General features: G+C 45.4%; 1 protein-coding gene across 14 annotated transcripts in view; it reads left to right on the plus strand.

Moving 5' to 3' along the window:
• LOC119655867 overlaps nucleotides 1–18,381 on the plus strand; it is a 290,524-nt gene that overhangs the window by 213,386 nt on the left and 58,757 nt on the right. For 13 of the 14 annotated variants that reach the window (XM_038061994.1, XM_038062020.1, XM_038062035.1 and 10 more), the window contains 22 exons: nucleotides 766–984; nucleotides 4,340–4,522; nucleotides 4,607–5,095; nucleotides 5,157–7,919; nucleotides 7,982–8,284; nucleotides 8,350–8,667; nucleotides 8,847–9,164; nucleotides 9,242–9,559; nucleotides 9,635–9,958; nucleotides 10,403–10,726; nucleotides 11,099–11,416; nucleotides 11,577–11,897; nucleotides 12,079–12,402; nucleotides 12,605–12,919; nucleotides 13,132–13,449; nucleotides 13,524–13,853; nucleotides 14,093–14,404; nucleotides 14,751–15,074; nucleotides 15,194–15,517; nucleotides 15,652–16,614; nucleotides 16,676–16,987; nucleotides 17,068–18,354. In XM_038061994.1, the coding sequence (XP_037917922.1) occupies nucleotides 766–984; nucleotides 4,340–4,522; nucleotides 4,607–5,095; nucleotides 5,157–7,919; nucleotides 7,982–8,284; nucleotides 8,350–8,667; nucleotides 8,847–9,164; nucleotides 9,242–9,559; nucleotides 9,635–9,958; nucleotides 10,403–10,726; nucleotides 11,099–11,416; nucleotides 11,577–11,897; nucleotides 12,079–12,402; nucleotides 12,605–12,919; nucleotides 13,132–13,449; nucleotides 13,524–13,853; nucleotides 14,093–14,404; nucleotides 14,751–15,074; nucleotides 15,194–15,517; nucleotides 15,652–16,614; nucleotides 16,676–16,987; nucleotides 17,068–18,354 (11,007 nt within the window). The remainder of the gene's footprint in view (nucleotides 1–765; nucleotides 985–4,339; nucleotides 4,523–4,606; nucleotides 5,096–5,156; nucleotides 7,920–7,981; nucleotides 8,285–8,349; nucleotides 8,668–8,846; nucleotides 9,165–9,241; nucleotides 9,560–9,634; nucleotides 9,959–10,402; nucleotides 10,727–11,098; nucleotides 11,417–11,576; nucleotides 11,898–12,078; nucleotides 12,403–12,604; nucleotides 12,920–13,131; nucleotides 13,450–13,523; nucleotides 13,854–14,092; nucleotides 14,405–14,750; nucleotides 15,075–15,193; nucleotides 15,518–15,651; nucleotides 16,615–16,675; nucleotides 16,988–17,067; nucleotides 18,355–18,381) is intronic. The other variant, XM_038062100.1, reaches the window with a different exon arrangement.

Raw genomic sequence — 18,381 nt, forward strand, 5'->3', positions numbered from 1 at the left:
AGTGAACCTCACACTAGGCACTATGCATAAGGTGCCATAGTTATTTTTCAAAATTTTCAACAGAAATCTCTGTAAATATGGTGAACACTCACTTGTAAAAAACAAAAGATTTTCGTTGACTTTTGACTTTATTGATATCTGTAAATATGCTTTGTGTATATATTTTTTGGATTCGTTTAACATTTAGTTGAAATTTGAACCTTATTTTAAGCTTCTTCCAGAGTTCAAGGCAAATTGATTGTCGCAGAACCGCCACTTACTAGATCAACTAAAATCCAAGCGTATCTTAGTATATCGGGAACCAGTTTTTTGTCGAGTTCTTCCTAGAAAAGGGAGAGCTGGTTCCCGATAATCGATACCTACGAAACAAGCGTATCTTAGTTGATCTAGGAAAGGGTTTCTTAGCCAATATTCGAGTTTCTGTTTCGTAACTTTCGATTATCGGGAACCAGCTGTTCCTTTTCTAAGAAGAACTCAACAAACAACTGGTTCCCGATATACAGTGTCTGGGAGACGCATTTTAGCCGAAAAAAAGATACTTTTATCTTCTCTACACTCGATACAAACGAGTTTGTTAGGGCCTAAGGGTCAAGGACCCTCCTTTAGCCCTAAAAAGCCCTCGTGACTAAATTCCTAACAATCAATTTGCGCTGGGCCATGTATAAATCTTGCCTGCCATCACATAGTATCTCCTATTGTTTTAACTAAACTCATTCTAAACAAACCAAAACCTAAAACCAAAAATACACTAATTCACCCGAGTAGAACCGCCGGGCACCTTCAAAGCACCAGATCCATGCGTAACAGATAACGATTGTATTGAAACGGAGGCTTGCTACATGGGTCAGTGTCATGATCCGTGCGAATTTACGAATGCATGCGCGAAAACGGCCACCTGTAAGGCTAAAATGCATCGACCAATATGCTCGTGCCCGAAGGGTCATGAAGGCAATCCGGCCGTTAAATGTACACCAATTGAGCCACGTAAGCTAACTTCTAATCTCTAACTTTTATCATTCAATCCATTTTTGAATAGATTTTTTTTTTTGTGGTTGTGTTACCTTTTAACGAAATTAAAACAGTAACAGCCAACTGGAAGCTAATCAACAACATAATTTAGTAACGTTTAACAGAACCTTGTTCGTCGATGCAGCGAGGTTGTACCAGCTTAGCTACATCTTGTTATTTTGATTTTTTGGCAACTATATATCCTTTGATCAAAAAAATACCGAAAATTTATGAATGCTGCAAAAACGACAAGAAAATTTATTTTATCTCCTTCAAAACAATATCCATCCGAAGAGACATATGTTTGCCAGCGTTTGACATACTAGTCCATGCCCCATTGGTAAACCGATGCCCTTTTGCGCTCCCGTTGCATTTTATTTTTTTCGGCTTCGTGTCTCCTTCGGAGCGCGACTTATCTCCATGTCAAACTCGTAGACCCACGTCTTGCCACCAATAGTTATGAATTTATCGAAGATCGAATCATTATTCGTTTCTGAAATCACCAAAAATCAGACCTGCCGATATGCGACACGTCTCAAACGCAAATTTCTACCAAAATATGCTGAACTGTTCCATATGTAATGCCAAGTTTACTAGCAATCCCTCATAGTAGAGACCACCACCGACCACCATTTCTCTCGCATTTCTGACGTTTTCGTCAGTTTTTGACGTTTGGATGGGCGTCCGGAACGAGGCAAATCGTCAACAACTGTACGGCCAGGTTTAAAGTCTTTACACCACTCGTAAGTCCGAGTTTTCGACAGAGCAAACTTTTCAAAGGCTTTCTGCAACATTTTCAAAGCATCAGCACACGAAATTTCGTTCGCAACACAAAATTTCACACAAACTTTTTGCCCAACAAAGCTATTCATATTAAAATGTCATAAAAGGCATAAAGTTGACGCCAGGTTGCATTGGCGACAAATTTTGACATTTATGTCAGTTATGGTGGTACCAGCGTTAAAAAAAAATATCGAAAATAATCGGTTCTGCCAGTTACGGTGATACCAGCTTAAAAGAAATGAAAATAACCGATTCTGCCATGCGCGGTTCGTTTAAATTCAAAAATTTCCCGGTACTTTTTGATCAAAGCGTATGAAATATGAAGGAAAGAAAATAGTTTTTGTCGATTTTTGATGATTTTTCTGTCTAATGAGTCAAAGCGTGGGATCTTTTTTGCTGAATCTTGGATAGCGCCATCATTTTCATATCGGTTTCTACAAAAAAAAAATAGATTCCCATTCGTATTCCTGCTGATGTCTCTCAAAAGACCGCAGCAGACTAGATTTCTCCAAAATTGGTCATCATCGGGGTCGCATAGAGAAAATATAGACCAGAGGTCAAAATTATGCAGAAAACTGGGCCGGAGATGAAAATGGTTCACCTCTCCCCCTACGATCTCGTTTTTTCCACAAAAATTTCTCTCCCGTCTGACGGGAATACCTCTCAATTTTCAACCTCTCTTTAGACTCACCTAGTTTTTTTCTTCTTCTGTATACACGGAGGAGTTAAAATATCTTAAAAAGACACATCCATTTCAGCTCTGCCGTGTGAACATCAAAGCTGACAAGGATGGAGCGTGGGATTCGCTCCCACTAAAAAAGCACCCCCATCTCTTTCCTGTTCTTGCCCCACGGAACCACCATCTAGGCATTACTTCGCGGGGCGGGCCTGCCTTCCGTAGGTGTTCATATTCCCAACTCTGCAGTCCCCCGTTTCTTTGCTTCCTTCAGCAGCTCCATTTCTCTGCGCCCTTCTTGCACGTGCTTCTCTCAGCAGCTGGGTTTGTATCCGTGCAATTGTGTGGACGGCCAAAGTCCAGTTTGCCCCCGATCTGAGCAATTCCCGAATTAAGTTTTGGGGGCTCACGACTCCCGAGAACTCGCTTCTTGTTTCCTCCCGGAATCTCAGGCACTCAAACAGCACATGCTGCGGGTCCTCTAGAATCCCACGACATTTGTAACAGTTCGGGGAATCATCCACACGGATACGACCCAGATACCTTCGGTAGCAACCACCGTGTCCAGTGAAAAACTGCTTGAAGTGATAATTCGCCTCCCCATGTCGTCGGTCAAGCCATTCCCTAATTTCAGGAATAAGCTTGCATTTCCACCGACTCTTCAACGACTCGTCCCAACGTCGTTGCCAGAACCCATGCGACTCTTATCTTGCCGTTCGCCGGTCATCTGCTGCCGTTCCTGATGGACCCGCCTGCCTCCGTCCATACAGGTATCGCATCTCTTTCGCTAATAGGCCAATAAGGACTATCCCTGCGATTATGAACACCACATCATCCGAACTAGTTCGAAATGCGCTGCATACCCTCAATGCAATCAAATGATAGGCAGAATTTATCTTCCTCCAGTTCTGTACGTTGTCCAAAGCCTCCAGTTACACAAGCGACGCGAACAACAATATGGACCGACACGACCCCAGCTATCAGCAGCCTGCTACACTGTTTTGGCCTTTGCAGCTTTTTCATAGGCGTACGATATATGCCCTTTGAAACTCCTGGCCTGGCATCGAGAGTCACGCCAAGGTACTTGATGGTCGGCTTTGAGACGATCATATGGCTTCCAACCCGCAGACTGATCGTATTTTTTTTCCGCCGATTTGTAATGAGGATTGCCTCCGTTTTTTTCTCCGCCAGGCTCAGTTCGGCCCCCTCAAGCCACGACCCTCCGACTCCAGGAATTTTGCAACGATCACTATGGCCAGGTCATCTGCAAAACCAACCAAAGTGCCTTCCTCTGCTACGGAAAGCAAGAGCACCCCGTTATACATCACGTTCCAGAGCAGAGGGCCCAACACCGAACCTTATGGTACCCCCACTGAAATGATGTATTCATTGGGCCCATCGTTCGTCCCGTACAAAAGAGCTCTAAGTTTTTGCCTCTTCCATTGTGGAGGAAATACGCCTTCCGCCATGCACGCCTCGAAGGTATTTACGAACCAATCAAGTCTGGTTCCCACCGCCAGCTTCAACGCTTTACCAGGGATGCTATCCAAACCCGGAGCCTTGCCATCGCCGATCCTCCCGCAGACCTCTTTTTCATACTTCCCCAAGGCTCTGGTAATTTATTCCCAGAAAGAAAACAATCGAAAATCGACAACATTTGAACCGAATCTTCCAAATTTTCAGATACAAAATTATTTTAAATCGCGTTGTAGATACACAACATCCTTTTTTTTGTATCTTTCTATACACAATCCACCAAGCACTGAAAACAAAGATTTCTTATATATACACGTGTTTTGATTTTTCTTCCAAAAAACAAACAAACAAATATCTTCCATTCGCACCCAAATCCAATCGACCACTCCAAAACAGTCAAATGCACTAGAAACGAGGATTGTTCTTTAACGGAGGCTTGTATAGGAGGCATGTGTCAGCGGCCATGCGATGTACGTAATCCTTGCACCCACAATGCTGTCTGTATAAACACAAATCATGGCTCTGACTGTACATGCTTGGAAGGATATCAAGGAAATGGATATGTTGGATGTCAACCAGGTATGTATACGCACCCCTCATAGGAAGAACACGGTATCCCTTCTAGACAGTTTAGATAACTTCCATTATTTTGACACACCCCAGTGACCTCCTATCAGCCAGTTTGTCAATACAACGAGGACTGTCCACCGGATAAGCTTTGCGATCGCCTGAACAGGCGTTGTATCAGTCCATGTCAGTTCGATTCCTGCGGCGATAATGCTGAGTGTATTCCATCCAATCATGGAGTTGAATGCCGATGCTTCGACGGTTACAGCGGTAATCCTTACATATCCTGCTCAAAGGCTGGATGCTACGACGACTCCGAGTGCGGTTATACTGAAGTTTGCAGAAATGGACAATGCATCACCCCATGCAAATGTGGAGTTAACGCTATTTGTGATGTAAACAACCGCCTGCCAACATGCATTTGCCCACCAGGCTATTCAGGCGATCCAGAGGTCAAATGTCTTCCACCGTCGGACCCATGTAATCCGAACCCATGCGGAGTGCACGCCCTATGCGAACTGGACCGAGGAAACCCTATTTGCTTCTGTCCAAAAGGATCGACCGGAAATCCATTCAAACTTTGCAGTAAGTCCCCTGACTTAGGTATTCAAAGCTACTCAGAACTAACCTTTCTATATCCTTCCAGTTCCTGAAGGTGCTGAATGCGCCCCAGATGCTTGTGGACCAAACAGCGGCTGTCGCGTTGTCAACGGAAAAACAGTATGCTTCTGCCTACCCGAGTATGAAGGAAAACCACCACATGTACCATGCCGCTTGCCATCCAACCCATGTGATCCATCCCCTTGCGGTCCTAACACACAATGTACGGTCCTCAGCAATGGATTCTCAAAATGTACCTGCCTGCCTGGCTACGTCGAAAGCCCGAACACCATCCGAGGCTGCATTGAACCAAAGAACTCTTGCGAACCTAATCCATGTGGCCTTAATGCTATTTGCGATGCACATAGATCACCGAATTGCTACTGTCCCGAGCCATTCGTTGGCAACCCATACAAACAATGTCTCCAACCGATAGCACAAGATGCTCTGTGTCAACCAGGACCATGCGGACGAAATGCTGATTGTTACGTAGCACATAGCAGGGAGCAGTGCTTCTGCAGACCAGGTTACATTGGAGACCCTTATACAGGATGTCGCGAACAGCCACGAACAGCTTGTGATCCTAATCCATGTGGACCAGGAGCACAATGTGTTATTTCACCAACTGGACAGAGTATGTGCAGATGCCCCGATGGAATGGGAGGAGATCCAACCAGCTTATCTGGATGTTCAGGATATGAATGTCAACTTGATGATGATTGCTCCAACGACAAAGCTTGCTTGGGCTTCCGATGCCGTGATCCATGCCCTGGCGCCTGTGGATTCGGAGCTGAATGCAGAGTCGAACGACACCATCCAGTTTGCTCTTGTCAACCTGGTTTGACTGGAAACCCATCGATTCGTTGCTACGCCCACGATGTTATTGAACCACAGAATCCATGCATGCCAAGCCCATGTGGACTGAATACTCATTGTCAGATTTTGAACAATCGCGCCGTATGTTCGTGTCTACCAGATCATCATGGAGATCCACAGTCCGGATGTCTTCCCGAATGTACCATCAATTCAGATTGTCCATCAGATAAATCTTGCATGAATAGGCGATGCATCAATCCTTGTGAGGGTACGGTCTGCGGTTTGAATGCTGAATGTCACGTCACCATGCACACTCCAATGTGCGCTTGTGTCCAAGGATATATTGGGGATGCGTTCATGCAATGTATCCCAGTCGGTGTATTAACGAATGTTAGTCGAGATCCTTGTACTCCATCACCATGCGGGCCTAATAATGTCTGCTCAGTCTACGGTAACGGCATAGCCTTGTGCGATCCATGCTTAGGTCCAAACGCCGCTTTAAATCCTGCCTGCAGACCAGAATGTATTTCCAACTCGGACTGTGCATTCGACAAGGCTTGTTTGGGACAGAAATGTGTTGATCCTTGCCCGGGATCATGTGGCCACAATGCTATCTGCAATGTCTACGCTCATAATCCGATCTGCTCTTGTCCGCAAGGGTTGTTTGGAAATCCATATGAATACTGTTCGGTACCTTCAGTAATAAGTCCATCTCGCACGGAAACCTGCGATACTGTACAATGTGGGGCCAACGCCGAATGCAAGGATCGAAGCGGAGTACTTACCTGTATGTGCATCCAAGGATACTACGGAGATCCTTTGATTGGTTGCAGACCTGAATGCGTCTTGAATACCGACTGTGCAGCAAATATGGCTTGTGTAAACATGAAATGCCAGAGTCCTTGCGTGGGTGCTTGTGGAAAACGAGCTGAATGTAACGTAGTTAACCATTCACCAGTTTGCTCATGCCCAGAAGGTTACACCGGGGATGCATTTGTGGTATGCACACCGTATTACTTGCCACCAGTACCGACACCACCAGAGAATCCTTGCGACCCATCGCCTTGCGGTGCGAACAGCCGATGCTTGATTTCACCAGAACGCAATGCTGTTTGTTCATGCCTACCAGACTACCGAGGATCACCACCACTTTGTCAGCCTGAATGTATCGTCAGCGCAGAATGTCCTCAGAACAGAGCTTGTGTCAATCAGAAATGTATCGATCCTTGCCCAGGAACATGTGGATCCAGTGCTCGGTGCGAAGTTATCAGCCATAATCCAATTTGTAATTGTGAGCCTGGATATGAGGGAGATCCTTTCACAGGATGCGTTAAGATTCCTTCCGATGAGATCGAACGTCGACCAGAAAATCCATGTTTCCCGTCACCATGTGGACCAAATTCCATTTGCCAGGAGAGACAAGGACGTCCGGTTTGTTCCTGCGTTGCCAACTACATCGGTAGCCCACCATACTGTCGACCAGAGTGTACCCTGAACAATGAGTGCCCACAGGACAAGGCTTGTATCAACGAGAAATGTCAAGATCCTTGCGTCAAAGGATGCGGCATCAACGCTGAGTGTCACGTAGTTGCGCATGCTGCTTATTGTAGCTGCTTACAAGGATACCAAGGCGATGCGTTTGTTCAGTGCTCAAAGATCCCACCATTCCAACCGGCGGATCGAATGGATCCGTGCAGTCCAAACCCATGTGCTGAGAATGCAATCTGTCATGAACGAAACAACCAGGCGAAATGTACTTGTATTTCACCGTACATTGGAGATCCTTATTCGGCTGGATGCCGTCCTGAATGCGTCTATAGTGCCGAGTGTCCAAGCAATTTAGCTTGTATTAAACAGCATTGTCGTGACCCGTGTGTTGGAACTTGCGGATCGAATTCGGAGTGTTTGGTCGTGAACCATGTCCCTACGTGCATTTGCCAGCGCGGATATGAAGGTGATCCTTTCACTGGATGCAAGCGCGAGCCAATTCATCGTAAGTTGTTTGAGCTAATCTTAAGGTTATTGGACGAGTTTAAACCAATTTTGTGCTTATAGCTGTTGCGGAGAGTCCTTGCGAACCGTCACCGTGTGGCCCGAACAGTCTTTGTCGTGTCATTGACGGTCGCCCAACTTGCTCATGCCAAGCCGGTTTCATAGGATCACCACCATCATGTCGACCAGAATGCGTGGTCAGTTCGGAATGCGGGCAACACTTGGCTTGTATCAACAGGAAGTGCGTTGATCCATGCCCAGGAGCGTGCGGCTTCAATGCCAAGTGCCAAGTCGTGAATCACAATCCAATCTGCTCATGTCCAAACGGTTACATCGGAGATCCTTTCGAACAATGTACAGTGAAACGTAAGTGTTAACCCTTCAGCATGTAATCGATCAGGCTTTTTAGAAAGGTTTCCTTCCCGCTTTAGCTCAAGAGCCACCACGAAATGTCAATCCATGCGTCCCAAGCCCATGTGGTCCTAACTCTGAGTGCCGAGAAACTGATGGTCGGGCCGTCTGCTCATGCGCTCTAGGAATGTTTGGAGCTCCTCCCAACTGCCGACCTGAGTGCGTCATCCATCAGGACTGTCCATCGAATCGAGCTTGTATCCGCAACCGATGTGAGGATCCTTGCGTCGGTTCCTGCGGATTCAATGCCCTCTGTTCGACTCAAAATCATAAGCCAGTTTGCTCGTGCCTCGATGGCTATGAAGGTGATCCGTATGCTGGTTGTAATATGCGTCAAAGTGAGTACCTAACGAGTAGTTTCAACCTATCTTTGGTTTGTCCTTTGACCTGTTATATATATAACTACAATTCTCTTCTAGATTTTATATTACGCATGAATATCTTAGCTTGTATCTTTTATTCTCGATATCTTCAATCCTATTTTTCTTATTTTATTTCATGTACTTTATATATACAGTAGTACCAGTAAGATCTGATCCGTGCAATCCGTCACCGTGCGGATCGAATGCTATATGTAAAGAAAGGAATGGGGCTGGTTCTTGTACTTGCATGCAAAACTATTTTGGTGATCCTTATATCAATTGTCGACCGGAATGTGTACAAAATTCTGATTGTCCTACAACTAAGTCGTGTGTTAATATGAAATGTGTGAATCCATGTGCTAATTTGTGTGGTATAAATTCGGAATGTCGGGTTGCAAACCATTTGCCAATCTGTAATTGCATCCCAGGATATACCGGTGACCCGTTGAGAATCTGTCATCAGATACCGCAAAGTAAGGACTTCATCCACTAAATGCTTCCAATGAGAAGTAGTTCCCGCGAATTAATTACAATTTGTGATCTTTTATAGTTGCTTATGAAGAACCGCATCGAGATCCTTGTAGACCCTCACCATGTGGCCTGTACAGCCACTGCCAAGTGGTTCAAGATAGGCCCGTCTGTTCATGCCTCCCAGACTATCTAGGGGCGCCACCCAATTGTCGACCTGAATGTATGATAAGCTCTGACTGTCCATCTGATAGGGCGTGTATTAATCAGAAGTGCAAGGACCCTTGTCCTGGCACTTGTGGTTACAATGCTAGATGTCGCGTTACCAACCATTCGCCGATCTGTAGTTGCATTGAACGCTATGAAGGTGATCCATTCACTCAGTGTACACCAGTAAGAAGTAAGAAATTGCTGACCTGAATCCTTAATGATTGTCCGAAATTAATCATGACATAATATATATTCACTGTTATAGAGCCGGTTGTATACGAAGAACCTGTAAATCCATGTGTTCCCTCTCCTTGCGGTCCTAATTCCGTATGTCGTGTCTTTAACGGGCATCCAGTATGCTCGTGTGCCACAAGCTATATCGGAAGACCACCGCAATGTCGGCCCGAATGTACTATCAACTCCGAGTGTCCTTCTCATTTGGCTTGTATCAATAATAAATGTGCAGATCCTTGCATTGGATCGTGTGGAGCATATGCCGAATGTCGCGTAACGGCTCATACACCAAGGTGTATTTGTCAGCAAGGATATACAGGCGATCCCTTCTCGGGATGTCATCGTGATGTACCACGTAAGATTTGTTATGTGTAGAGATGAATCACTAACCCCCGAATTAAAACCCCTTAAAATTGGTGTATAAATTCGCATAAGAGATGGAAGGGCAGACCCGGTTTGCCTTTTATTTTATTGGCTTAGAAGAACGTCAAAGGACTTTGAAATATTGACGAGTTCACTGGCTTAAAAGATCAATCAAAGTAAAAACGAAGTTAATACGAAGGATATGCTGTCTTGCTACCGAATCTCCCGTAGTCGCTGAAACTATTCTTGTATCCTGATGACCACATCATATTGGTCAGCGAACTTGTCCAGGATCTTCCGTATAGATGACCCTATCCTATGAAAACCGAAGTCCCTCTTATGCGAAAATATACAACCTTCAATACTACCACCATCTAACCCCGATACCTAGAAACAATGCACACATAACGAATCCTTGCCTCACATTTTCTTTCAGTAATTGAGCCACCCTCGTCTCCTTGTCAATCAAATCCCTGTGGAATTAACGCTCTATGCGAAGAACGTAATCGTGCAGCCGCATGTAAATGTATTCCTGAATATTTTGGTGATCCTTATGTTGAATGTCGTCCCGAGTGTATCATTAACAGCGATTGTAGCAAATCGAGGGCCTGCGTCAATATGAAATGTATTGATCCTTGCCCTGGAACATGTGGTATAAACGCTGAATGTCGTGTTATTAATCATGCACCCGTTTGCGAGTGCTTGCCTGGGTTCATTGGCAATCCAATGAGCTCGTGTCATCAACCGCCGCCACCGCCAAGTAAGGATTTCTTCTGCTCTTCTGCTATGTTCTCTTTCTAAATGGCTTGCAGCCAGGTTTACCTGGAAATTTCAACCCAAACTTGGCTGCATGTCAAGGAGATCCTTCGGCAAACCCATTTTTTCCAAAGCTCAAATCTGTTTTTCATCTCTTCCAATTTCCAAACTATGCAAGTTTACCGAAGGAACTCCTGGGGAACTAGACAATTTAGAAGGATGAAGCCGATTTGAATTCATGATCGCTTAGTCCTTTTAAGGCCACATCCTTCCCAAACATTGTCTAATTCCCAACATCACTTTTCTTCTATCACTCTTTCTGCTTTACCATATTCCATTACACATTAGCAATCACAAAATCTTCTATCCTATCCAGTCTATCACGAACCGGTTGTTGAGAATCCTTGTCAACCATCACCATGTGGACCATACAGTCACTGTAAAGTACTTAGTGGACATGCTGTTTGCTCATGCATATCGAATTATATTGGTGCTCCGCCCAATTGTCGTCCTGAATGTATCAGTAGCTCTGAATGCAGTCAGGACAAGTCGTGTATCAATGAAAGATGTAAGGACCCATGTCCTGGAACGTGCGGTTTGAATGCTAAATGTCGTGTCATCAATCATAATCCGATATGCACTTGCACCACTGGCTTCACGGGAGATCCATTTGTACGCTGCATCCTGGAAGAAAGTAAGCCATTTCGACGTCGATTTTGAAAACGCTCGTTTCTGGGGTGGGTCTGCATCATGAAAACACAACCAACGATCAACATCATGATACGGACCCACCTCGTTTTATCGCTTTTGCATGAACACTGTCTATTTCTATGCTTTGAAATTCTGCATTCTAGAACCACCTGTACAGAGAGAACCCGCAAATCCTTGCTTACCATCGCCTTGCGGCCCGAACTCACAATGTCGCGAACACAATTCCCAGGCTGTCTGTACATGCCTTCAGAACTATATAGGCCGCCCACCCAACTGTCGACCCGAATGCACAACCAATTCCGAATGTCCTAGTAATTTAGCCTGCATTAATCAAAAGTGCAAAGACCCGTGTCCTGGCTCATGTGGAGCATACACAACTTGCACTGTAAATAATCACAGACCAGTGTGTAGATGCTATGATCGTTACACGGGTGATCCTTTCGCTGAATGTTCGCCTGTTATAAGTAAGACATCCTTCTCTTGGTTTTTATGTACTCACCCCCACTTTAGTGTAGAAATGTTTAAGTAAGCGTTTCAGGACGAGTTTAGCCCACGAATCCTGAACAGCTGTCAATACTAACATTAAGCTAGTTCGTCCGTTTGAACATTTCCCTGATTTTTTGGGTTTTTTTTTCGTGAATTTAGTCGAACAACCACCGGAAATCGCGGAACCTTGCAACCCATCACCATGCGGTGCCAACGCTGTTTGCAAGGAACGCAACGGGGCAGGATCATGTACTTGTCTCCCCGACTATTTCGGTGATCCTTACTATGAGTGCAGACCTGAATGTATTTTGAATTCCGATTGTGCAAAGAATCGTGCATGCGTCAACAACAAGTGCAAAGATCCTTGTCCTGGAGTTTGTGGTTCGAATGCTGAATGTCATGTTATTAACCACTCGCCAAGCTGCTCCTGTCTACCAGGTTACACAGGAAATCCTTCGTCGTCGTGTCGCGAAATTCCAAAACGTATGAAAAATCATTGAACTTGGAAACGCATTGTTATCCATAGAGATTCATATTTGGTCCTTCAATGTCCTTGCGCGACCCTTTTGGTCCCTTATCAAAAAAAGAGTTGTTTTCTTGTCAAAAACATGTCATATGGATCACAATGTGCTTCCAACTAACCCCCATATCGGTACAAACTCTAAACCTCCTTACCCACTTATAGAAGCTGACTTAGTGCCGCAGAATCCTTGCATTCCCTCACCATGCGGTCCATACAGCAATTGTCGTGAAATCAACCAGCATGCGGTATGCTCATGTCTGCCAAATCATATTGGTACACCGCCTGCATGTCGACCTGAATGTTCCGTTAGCTCGGAATGTCCACAAGACAAGGCATGTGTTAATCTTCGTTGCGTCGATCCTTGTCCAGGTACCTGCGGTCTTAACGCTCAGTGCAAGGTTACAAATCACAATCCTATTTGCACGTGCTCCGCTGATTTCACTGGAGATCCATTCATCCGGTGTAGTCCAGTACAAAGTAAGCTTTACCGGTTGAAAAATTGTTTAGGCCACTTCGTTCTGCAAAATTAGTCAGTAAAGAGGAGTCTCACCCGCAATCCTTAACCTTTTTCTCGCGTTAGTTTCCTAGAAAAATATAGAACGAAATGGTCTAATCAAAATCGCTGAAAATTACCTCGACTGTTTCGTCCGATCAAATACTAATACAATTTACCAAATCCGTTGAATCAGGAGAACCTGTTGTCACTGAACCAGTCAACCCTTGCATTCCATCCCCATGCGGGCCGAATTCACAATGTAGAGTCATCCAGGAGTCTCCTGTTTGTACTTGCCTTCTAGGATACGTAGGACGGGCACCAAACTGTCGTCCAGAGTGTACTCTTAACGCTGAGTGTCCAGCCAACTTGGCTTGCATTAATGAAAAATGCAAGGATCCTTGTCCAGGCTCATGTGGTTTTAACGCTCTTTGTGATGTCGTCAAACACTCGCCCGTCTGCACATGTCAACAAGGTTACACTGGTGACCCATTCTCTGGCTGTCAACCCAAACGTAAGAAACCAATAAATACGACTTTCAGTCTCGTCCCGTGACAACCATCTTATATCTTCACTCTATAATTACAGCTATACAAAAGGAGGAAGTAATAAATCCTTGCAACCCGTCTCCTTGTGGTCCCAATGCTCTATGCAAAGAACGCAATGGAGCAGGCTCGTGCACTTGCCTCCCAGAATACTTTGGTGATCCGTACAGTGGCTGTCGACCTGAATGTACCTCAAATAATGACTGCCCGCGAGATAAGGCTTGTGTGAATAATAAATGCAAAGATCCATGCCCTGGAGTATGTGGTCTAAATGCAGAGTGTCAGGTGAATAACCACGCTCCAACTTGCCTTTGTTTGCCTGGTCTTACCGGAAATCCATTCTCTTCGTGCCACGAACCACCGGCACCACCAAGTAAATATTTACCCTTTAGAGAGTCTAAGCGAAGAAACCCTGGGCGCAAGGGAAGACCATTATCCTGAGATCCTATATAAGATCCAAGAAAGCTTCCAGTGCTATTTTTTCCAAATTTTTTGAGTTTTAAGGTTGAGTCTCCCCTCAGCCCACAATCTCAGGCCTAACCCTTACACCCAGGATCTCTTCTCATGGCTCAAAAATTTGAACGGTCTAAATGACAAACGTCTTTCTATCAGAACAACTGGAACCACTCAACCCATGCGCACCATCTCCATGTGGTCCCTTCAGTCAATGTCGCGAAATCAACGGTCATGCTGTCTGCTCTTGTCAGACCAACTACATTGGTTCACCGCCCAACTGTAGACCAGAATGTGTTGTTAGCTCCGAATGTCCTCAGAATCAAGCTTGTGAGAAGCAAAGGTGTAAAGATCCGTGCCCGGGAGCATGTGGACTGAATGCCCGGTGTCAAGTTGTAAATCATTTTCCGGCATGCTCTTGTCCTCCTGGCTTCACTGGAGATCCCTTCAATAGATGCGAGAAGATTCAGTGTAAGCATGATGCCGACCTACGGATAGGAAGAAAGAAACAGAATGTTTTGTTAGGGTCCTTTTTTTTGGTTTTAATCAGGCGGTCCAATAACTGCAGAGGTCCTGATGGTCTCTGTAAGGTCATCACAATTCGGAAATTTGTTCACAAAAATTGTTCATATGTATAGTATCTTTGTAGTTCTAAGTCTATCTAAAAAGGATGCCGAGCAACGCATTCTGTTTCCTTACTTCCTCCGTGGTACTTCTATTCTATTCTTTGAATGCATGTATTTTATTTCAACTATATTTTCTTATCTCTTTTTATGTATATAAAAAAAACCAATACTTCTACCAAAACAATATACAGTAGACACTCCTATCCAACCAAGTGGCAATCCATGTGTCCCCAACCCGTGTGGTCCCAATTCGAAATGTATCGAAGTTGGTGATACACCTGCATGTTCCTGCTTACCCAACTTTATTGGTCGTCCACCGACTTGCCGACCAGAATGCTCTAGTAGCTCTGATTGTCCAGCAAATTTGGCATGTGTAAATCAGAAATGTAGTGATCCGTGTGTGGGAGCTTGTGGTATACATACGACCTGTACTGTAATTAAACATAATCCGGTTTGTCAGTGCTATGCTGGCTATACCGGAGATCCGTTCTCTAGCTGTATCGAAATTCAACAAAGTATGTGATTGAATCTTTTTTTTTTCCAATTTTTTACTGCATGGAATCTAGCTCTTTCTAGACAATAAGCTTTAATGACATCCTTTCTCTCTTTCCTCTACTTTATTACCTTAAAAAAGCTCCAGTATCTGAAGCACCTAGGAACCCTTGCAACCCGTCACCCTGCGGAGCCAACGCTGTATGCCGTGAACGCAATGGCGCTGGATCTTGTGTCTGCCTTCCTGAGTACTTCGGCGATCCGTATAGTGGATGCAGACCGGAATGTGTTCAAAATTCAGACTGCGACCGCAACCGTGCTTGCGTTAACAATAAATGCCAGGATCCTTGTCCCGGAGTTTGCGGACTGAATGCTGAGTGTAGAGTCTTGAACCACGCTCCGACCTGCTCTTGTATCATCGGCTTTACCGGAGAACCTTTACGTGAATGTCACCTAATCGAAGTTGGTGAGTTGAAATTTTCTTAACCTGTCTCCAGAGGTACCTACAATTACGCCCCCGTGATATCACCGAACCTACTACAATTACATTTGACACATAGGCCAGGGATGACTAATTTACACCTCTTCCATCATTTCCAGTCACCACCCCAACACCGATTCAAAATCCTTGCCAACCATCACCCTGCGGACCATATAGTGAATGCCGGGAGTCAAACGGTCATGCTGTCTGCTCCTGCGTTACAGGCTACATTGGTGCACCACCCAACTGTAAACCCGAGTGTGTAGTTAGCTCAGAATGCGCCCAGAATCGTGCCTGTATCAATCAGAAATGTAGCGACCCATGCCCAGGAACGTGTGGTGCCAACGCTCGATGCCAAGTTGTCAATCACAATCCAATCTGTACATGCGCCCCAGGCCTGACAGGTGATCCATTCACTTCATGCGTACAACCACCCCCACCAGCACGAGATAGCGACAATCCATGCATCCCGTCACCGTGCGGACCGAACTCGGAATGTCGTCAAATTGGTAACCAGGCTGCTTGCTCTTGTCTTCTGAATTATGTCGGACGTCCACCAAATTGTCGCCCTGAATGCACCAACAACGAAGAATGCCCCAGTCATTTGGCTTGCACAAATGAACGATGTATCGATCCATGTCCAGGATCATGTGGACAAAATGCAATCTGTAAAGTCATTCAGCACAACCCGGTCTGCTCGTGCGTCCAAGGATACGAAGGCGATCCATTCAGCGCATGTCAACCAATTCAACCAATCATGGTTCCAGAACCAGTTGTTTCGCCATGCGAACCATCTCCCTGTGGACCTAATGCTGAGTGTCGGGAAAGAAATGGTGCCGGAGCTTGCTACTGTCACGAAGGATTTGAGGGCAATGCCTATGATACTGAACGAGGTTGCAGACGAGAATGCGAAGTCAACGATGATTGTCAACTGGTTCAAGCTTGTGTTCGATTCAAGTGTGTCAATCCGTGCGAAAACCGTTGCGGAATGTTTGCCCAATGTAGCGTCGAAAATCATATTCCAGTCTGTACCTGCCCACCAGGTTTGACAGGAGATCCATTCTCCCATTGTCGAGAGATACGTAAGTTTAAAATTAAGGATTCCTTGAGAAGATATAAACAATGCCCCCTTCCTGGTTTCAGCGGTCTACTCCCCACCAGAGAACCCATGCGTTCCATCCCCATGCGGTCCGAACAGTATATGCCGTAATATTAACGATCAAGCCGTATGCTCCTGTCAATCAGGATATATTGATCAACCACCAAACTGTAGGCCAGAATGTGTTGTCAGTTCAGAGTGCTCACCGGACAAAGCCTGCATCAACAACAAATGTGTCGATCCTTGCCCACATACATGCGGAATTGGAGCTTTGTGCACAACAAAGAATCACAGCCCAATTTGCACATGCCCCCGTGGTTACACAGGCGATCCATTTGTTCAATGCATACGTACACGTAAGTCTTCTTCTTCACTGAAAACTCTTTCCAACCCCCGTTTTCTACTAGGCTAACGTATAACCTTTCTTTTTGTTCAGCTATCGTTCTTGAGGACCCAGTTACCGAAGCTCCACCATCATGCATCCCATCTCCATGTGGTCCTAATGCCAAATGTCAAATGATAGGCGGTAGCCCAGCTTGCTCTTGCCTTGTAGACTTCATCGGTAGTCCACCAAACTGTCGCCCTGAATGCGTTTTGAATTCAGAATGTGGAAGCAACGAAGCATGTATCAATCAAAAATGCAAAGACCCATGCCCAGGATCATGCGGATTCGAAGCTCAATGTAACGTAGTCAACCACGTCCCTGTCTGTACCTGCATTGAAGGCTTTACAGGAGATCCATTTGTACGTTGTAACCTGCTTCCACCAGTAACTGTGAGACCCGTCGAAAAAGACCCTTGCAACCCATCACCATGCGGATCAAATGCTGATTGCTTTAATGGTGAATGCCGGTGTCAACCAGAGTACAGAGGCAATCCTTATGACGGATGTCGTCCAGAGTGTTCCCTCAGCTCCGATTGCCCGCGTGACAAGGCCTGTTTGCGCAATAAGTGTGTGGATCCTTGCCCAGGAACCTGTGGAATCAATGCTCGTTGCGAAGTCATCAATCATATTCCAACATGCTCGTGTCTACCAGATTATGAGGGTGATCCATTCACAAGCTGTCGCTTCATCAAACGTGAACCACCTAAAGCTGCCCAACCATGTAACCCGTCACCTTGTGGCCCTAACAGTCAATGCCGAAACATCAATGAACATGCGGTTTGCTCTTGTCTGGACGGCTTCATTGGGGCTCCACCTCAATGTAGACCTGAATGTATCGTAAGCAGTGAATGCTCGCCAGTTCAGTCATGCATCAACAAAAAATGCGTCGATCCTTGCCGAGGTGCATGCGGCATTGACGCTAGGTGTGAGGTCATCAATCACAGTCCAATCTGTGGTTGTCCACCAGATAAGATTGGCGATCCATTCTCTCGTTGCTATGCTCCACCACCACCAATCGAAAGAGTCGATGATCATGTGCCACGCGATCCTTGTCAGCCATCTCCATGCGGTGCTAACGCTGTATGCAAAGTTGTGGGCGATAGTCCATCTTGCCAATGTTTGCCTGAGTTCTTCGGTTCACCGCCAAATTGCAGACCGGAATGTATCATCAATTCGGATTGTCAGTCGACCCAAGCCTGTATCAACAACAAATGCAAAGATCCTTGCCCTGGCTCATGTGGAACAAATGCTGAGTGCCGTGTCTTAAGTCACACTGTCTCATGCTCTTGTCCTCTAGGATTCACAGGAAATGCATTCGTGCAATGCATACTCCAGCAAAGTAAGTGCATCTTGTTTTTACTTTCTT

This window comes from Hermetia illucens, chromosome 1 (assembly GCF_905115235.1).
Source record: "Hermetia illucens chromosome 1, iHerIll2.2.curated.20191125, whole genome shotgun sequence".
In the NCBI taxonomy this organism is placed as follows: Eukaryota; Metazoa; Arthropoda; class Insecta; order Diptera; family Stratiomyidae; genus Hermetia; species Hermetia illucens.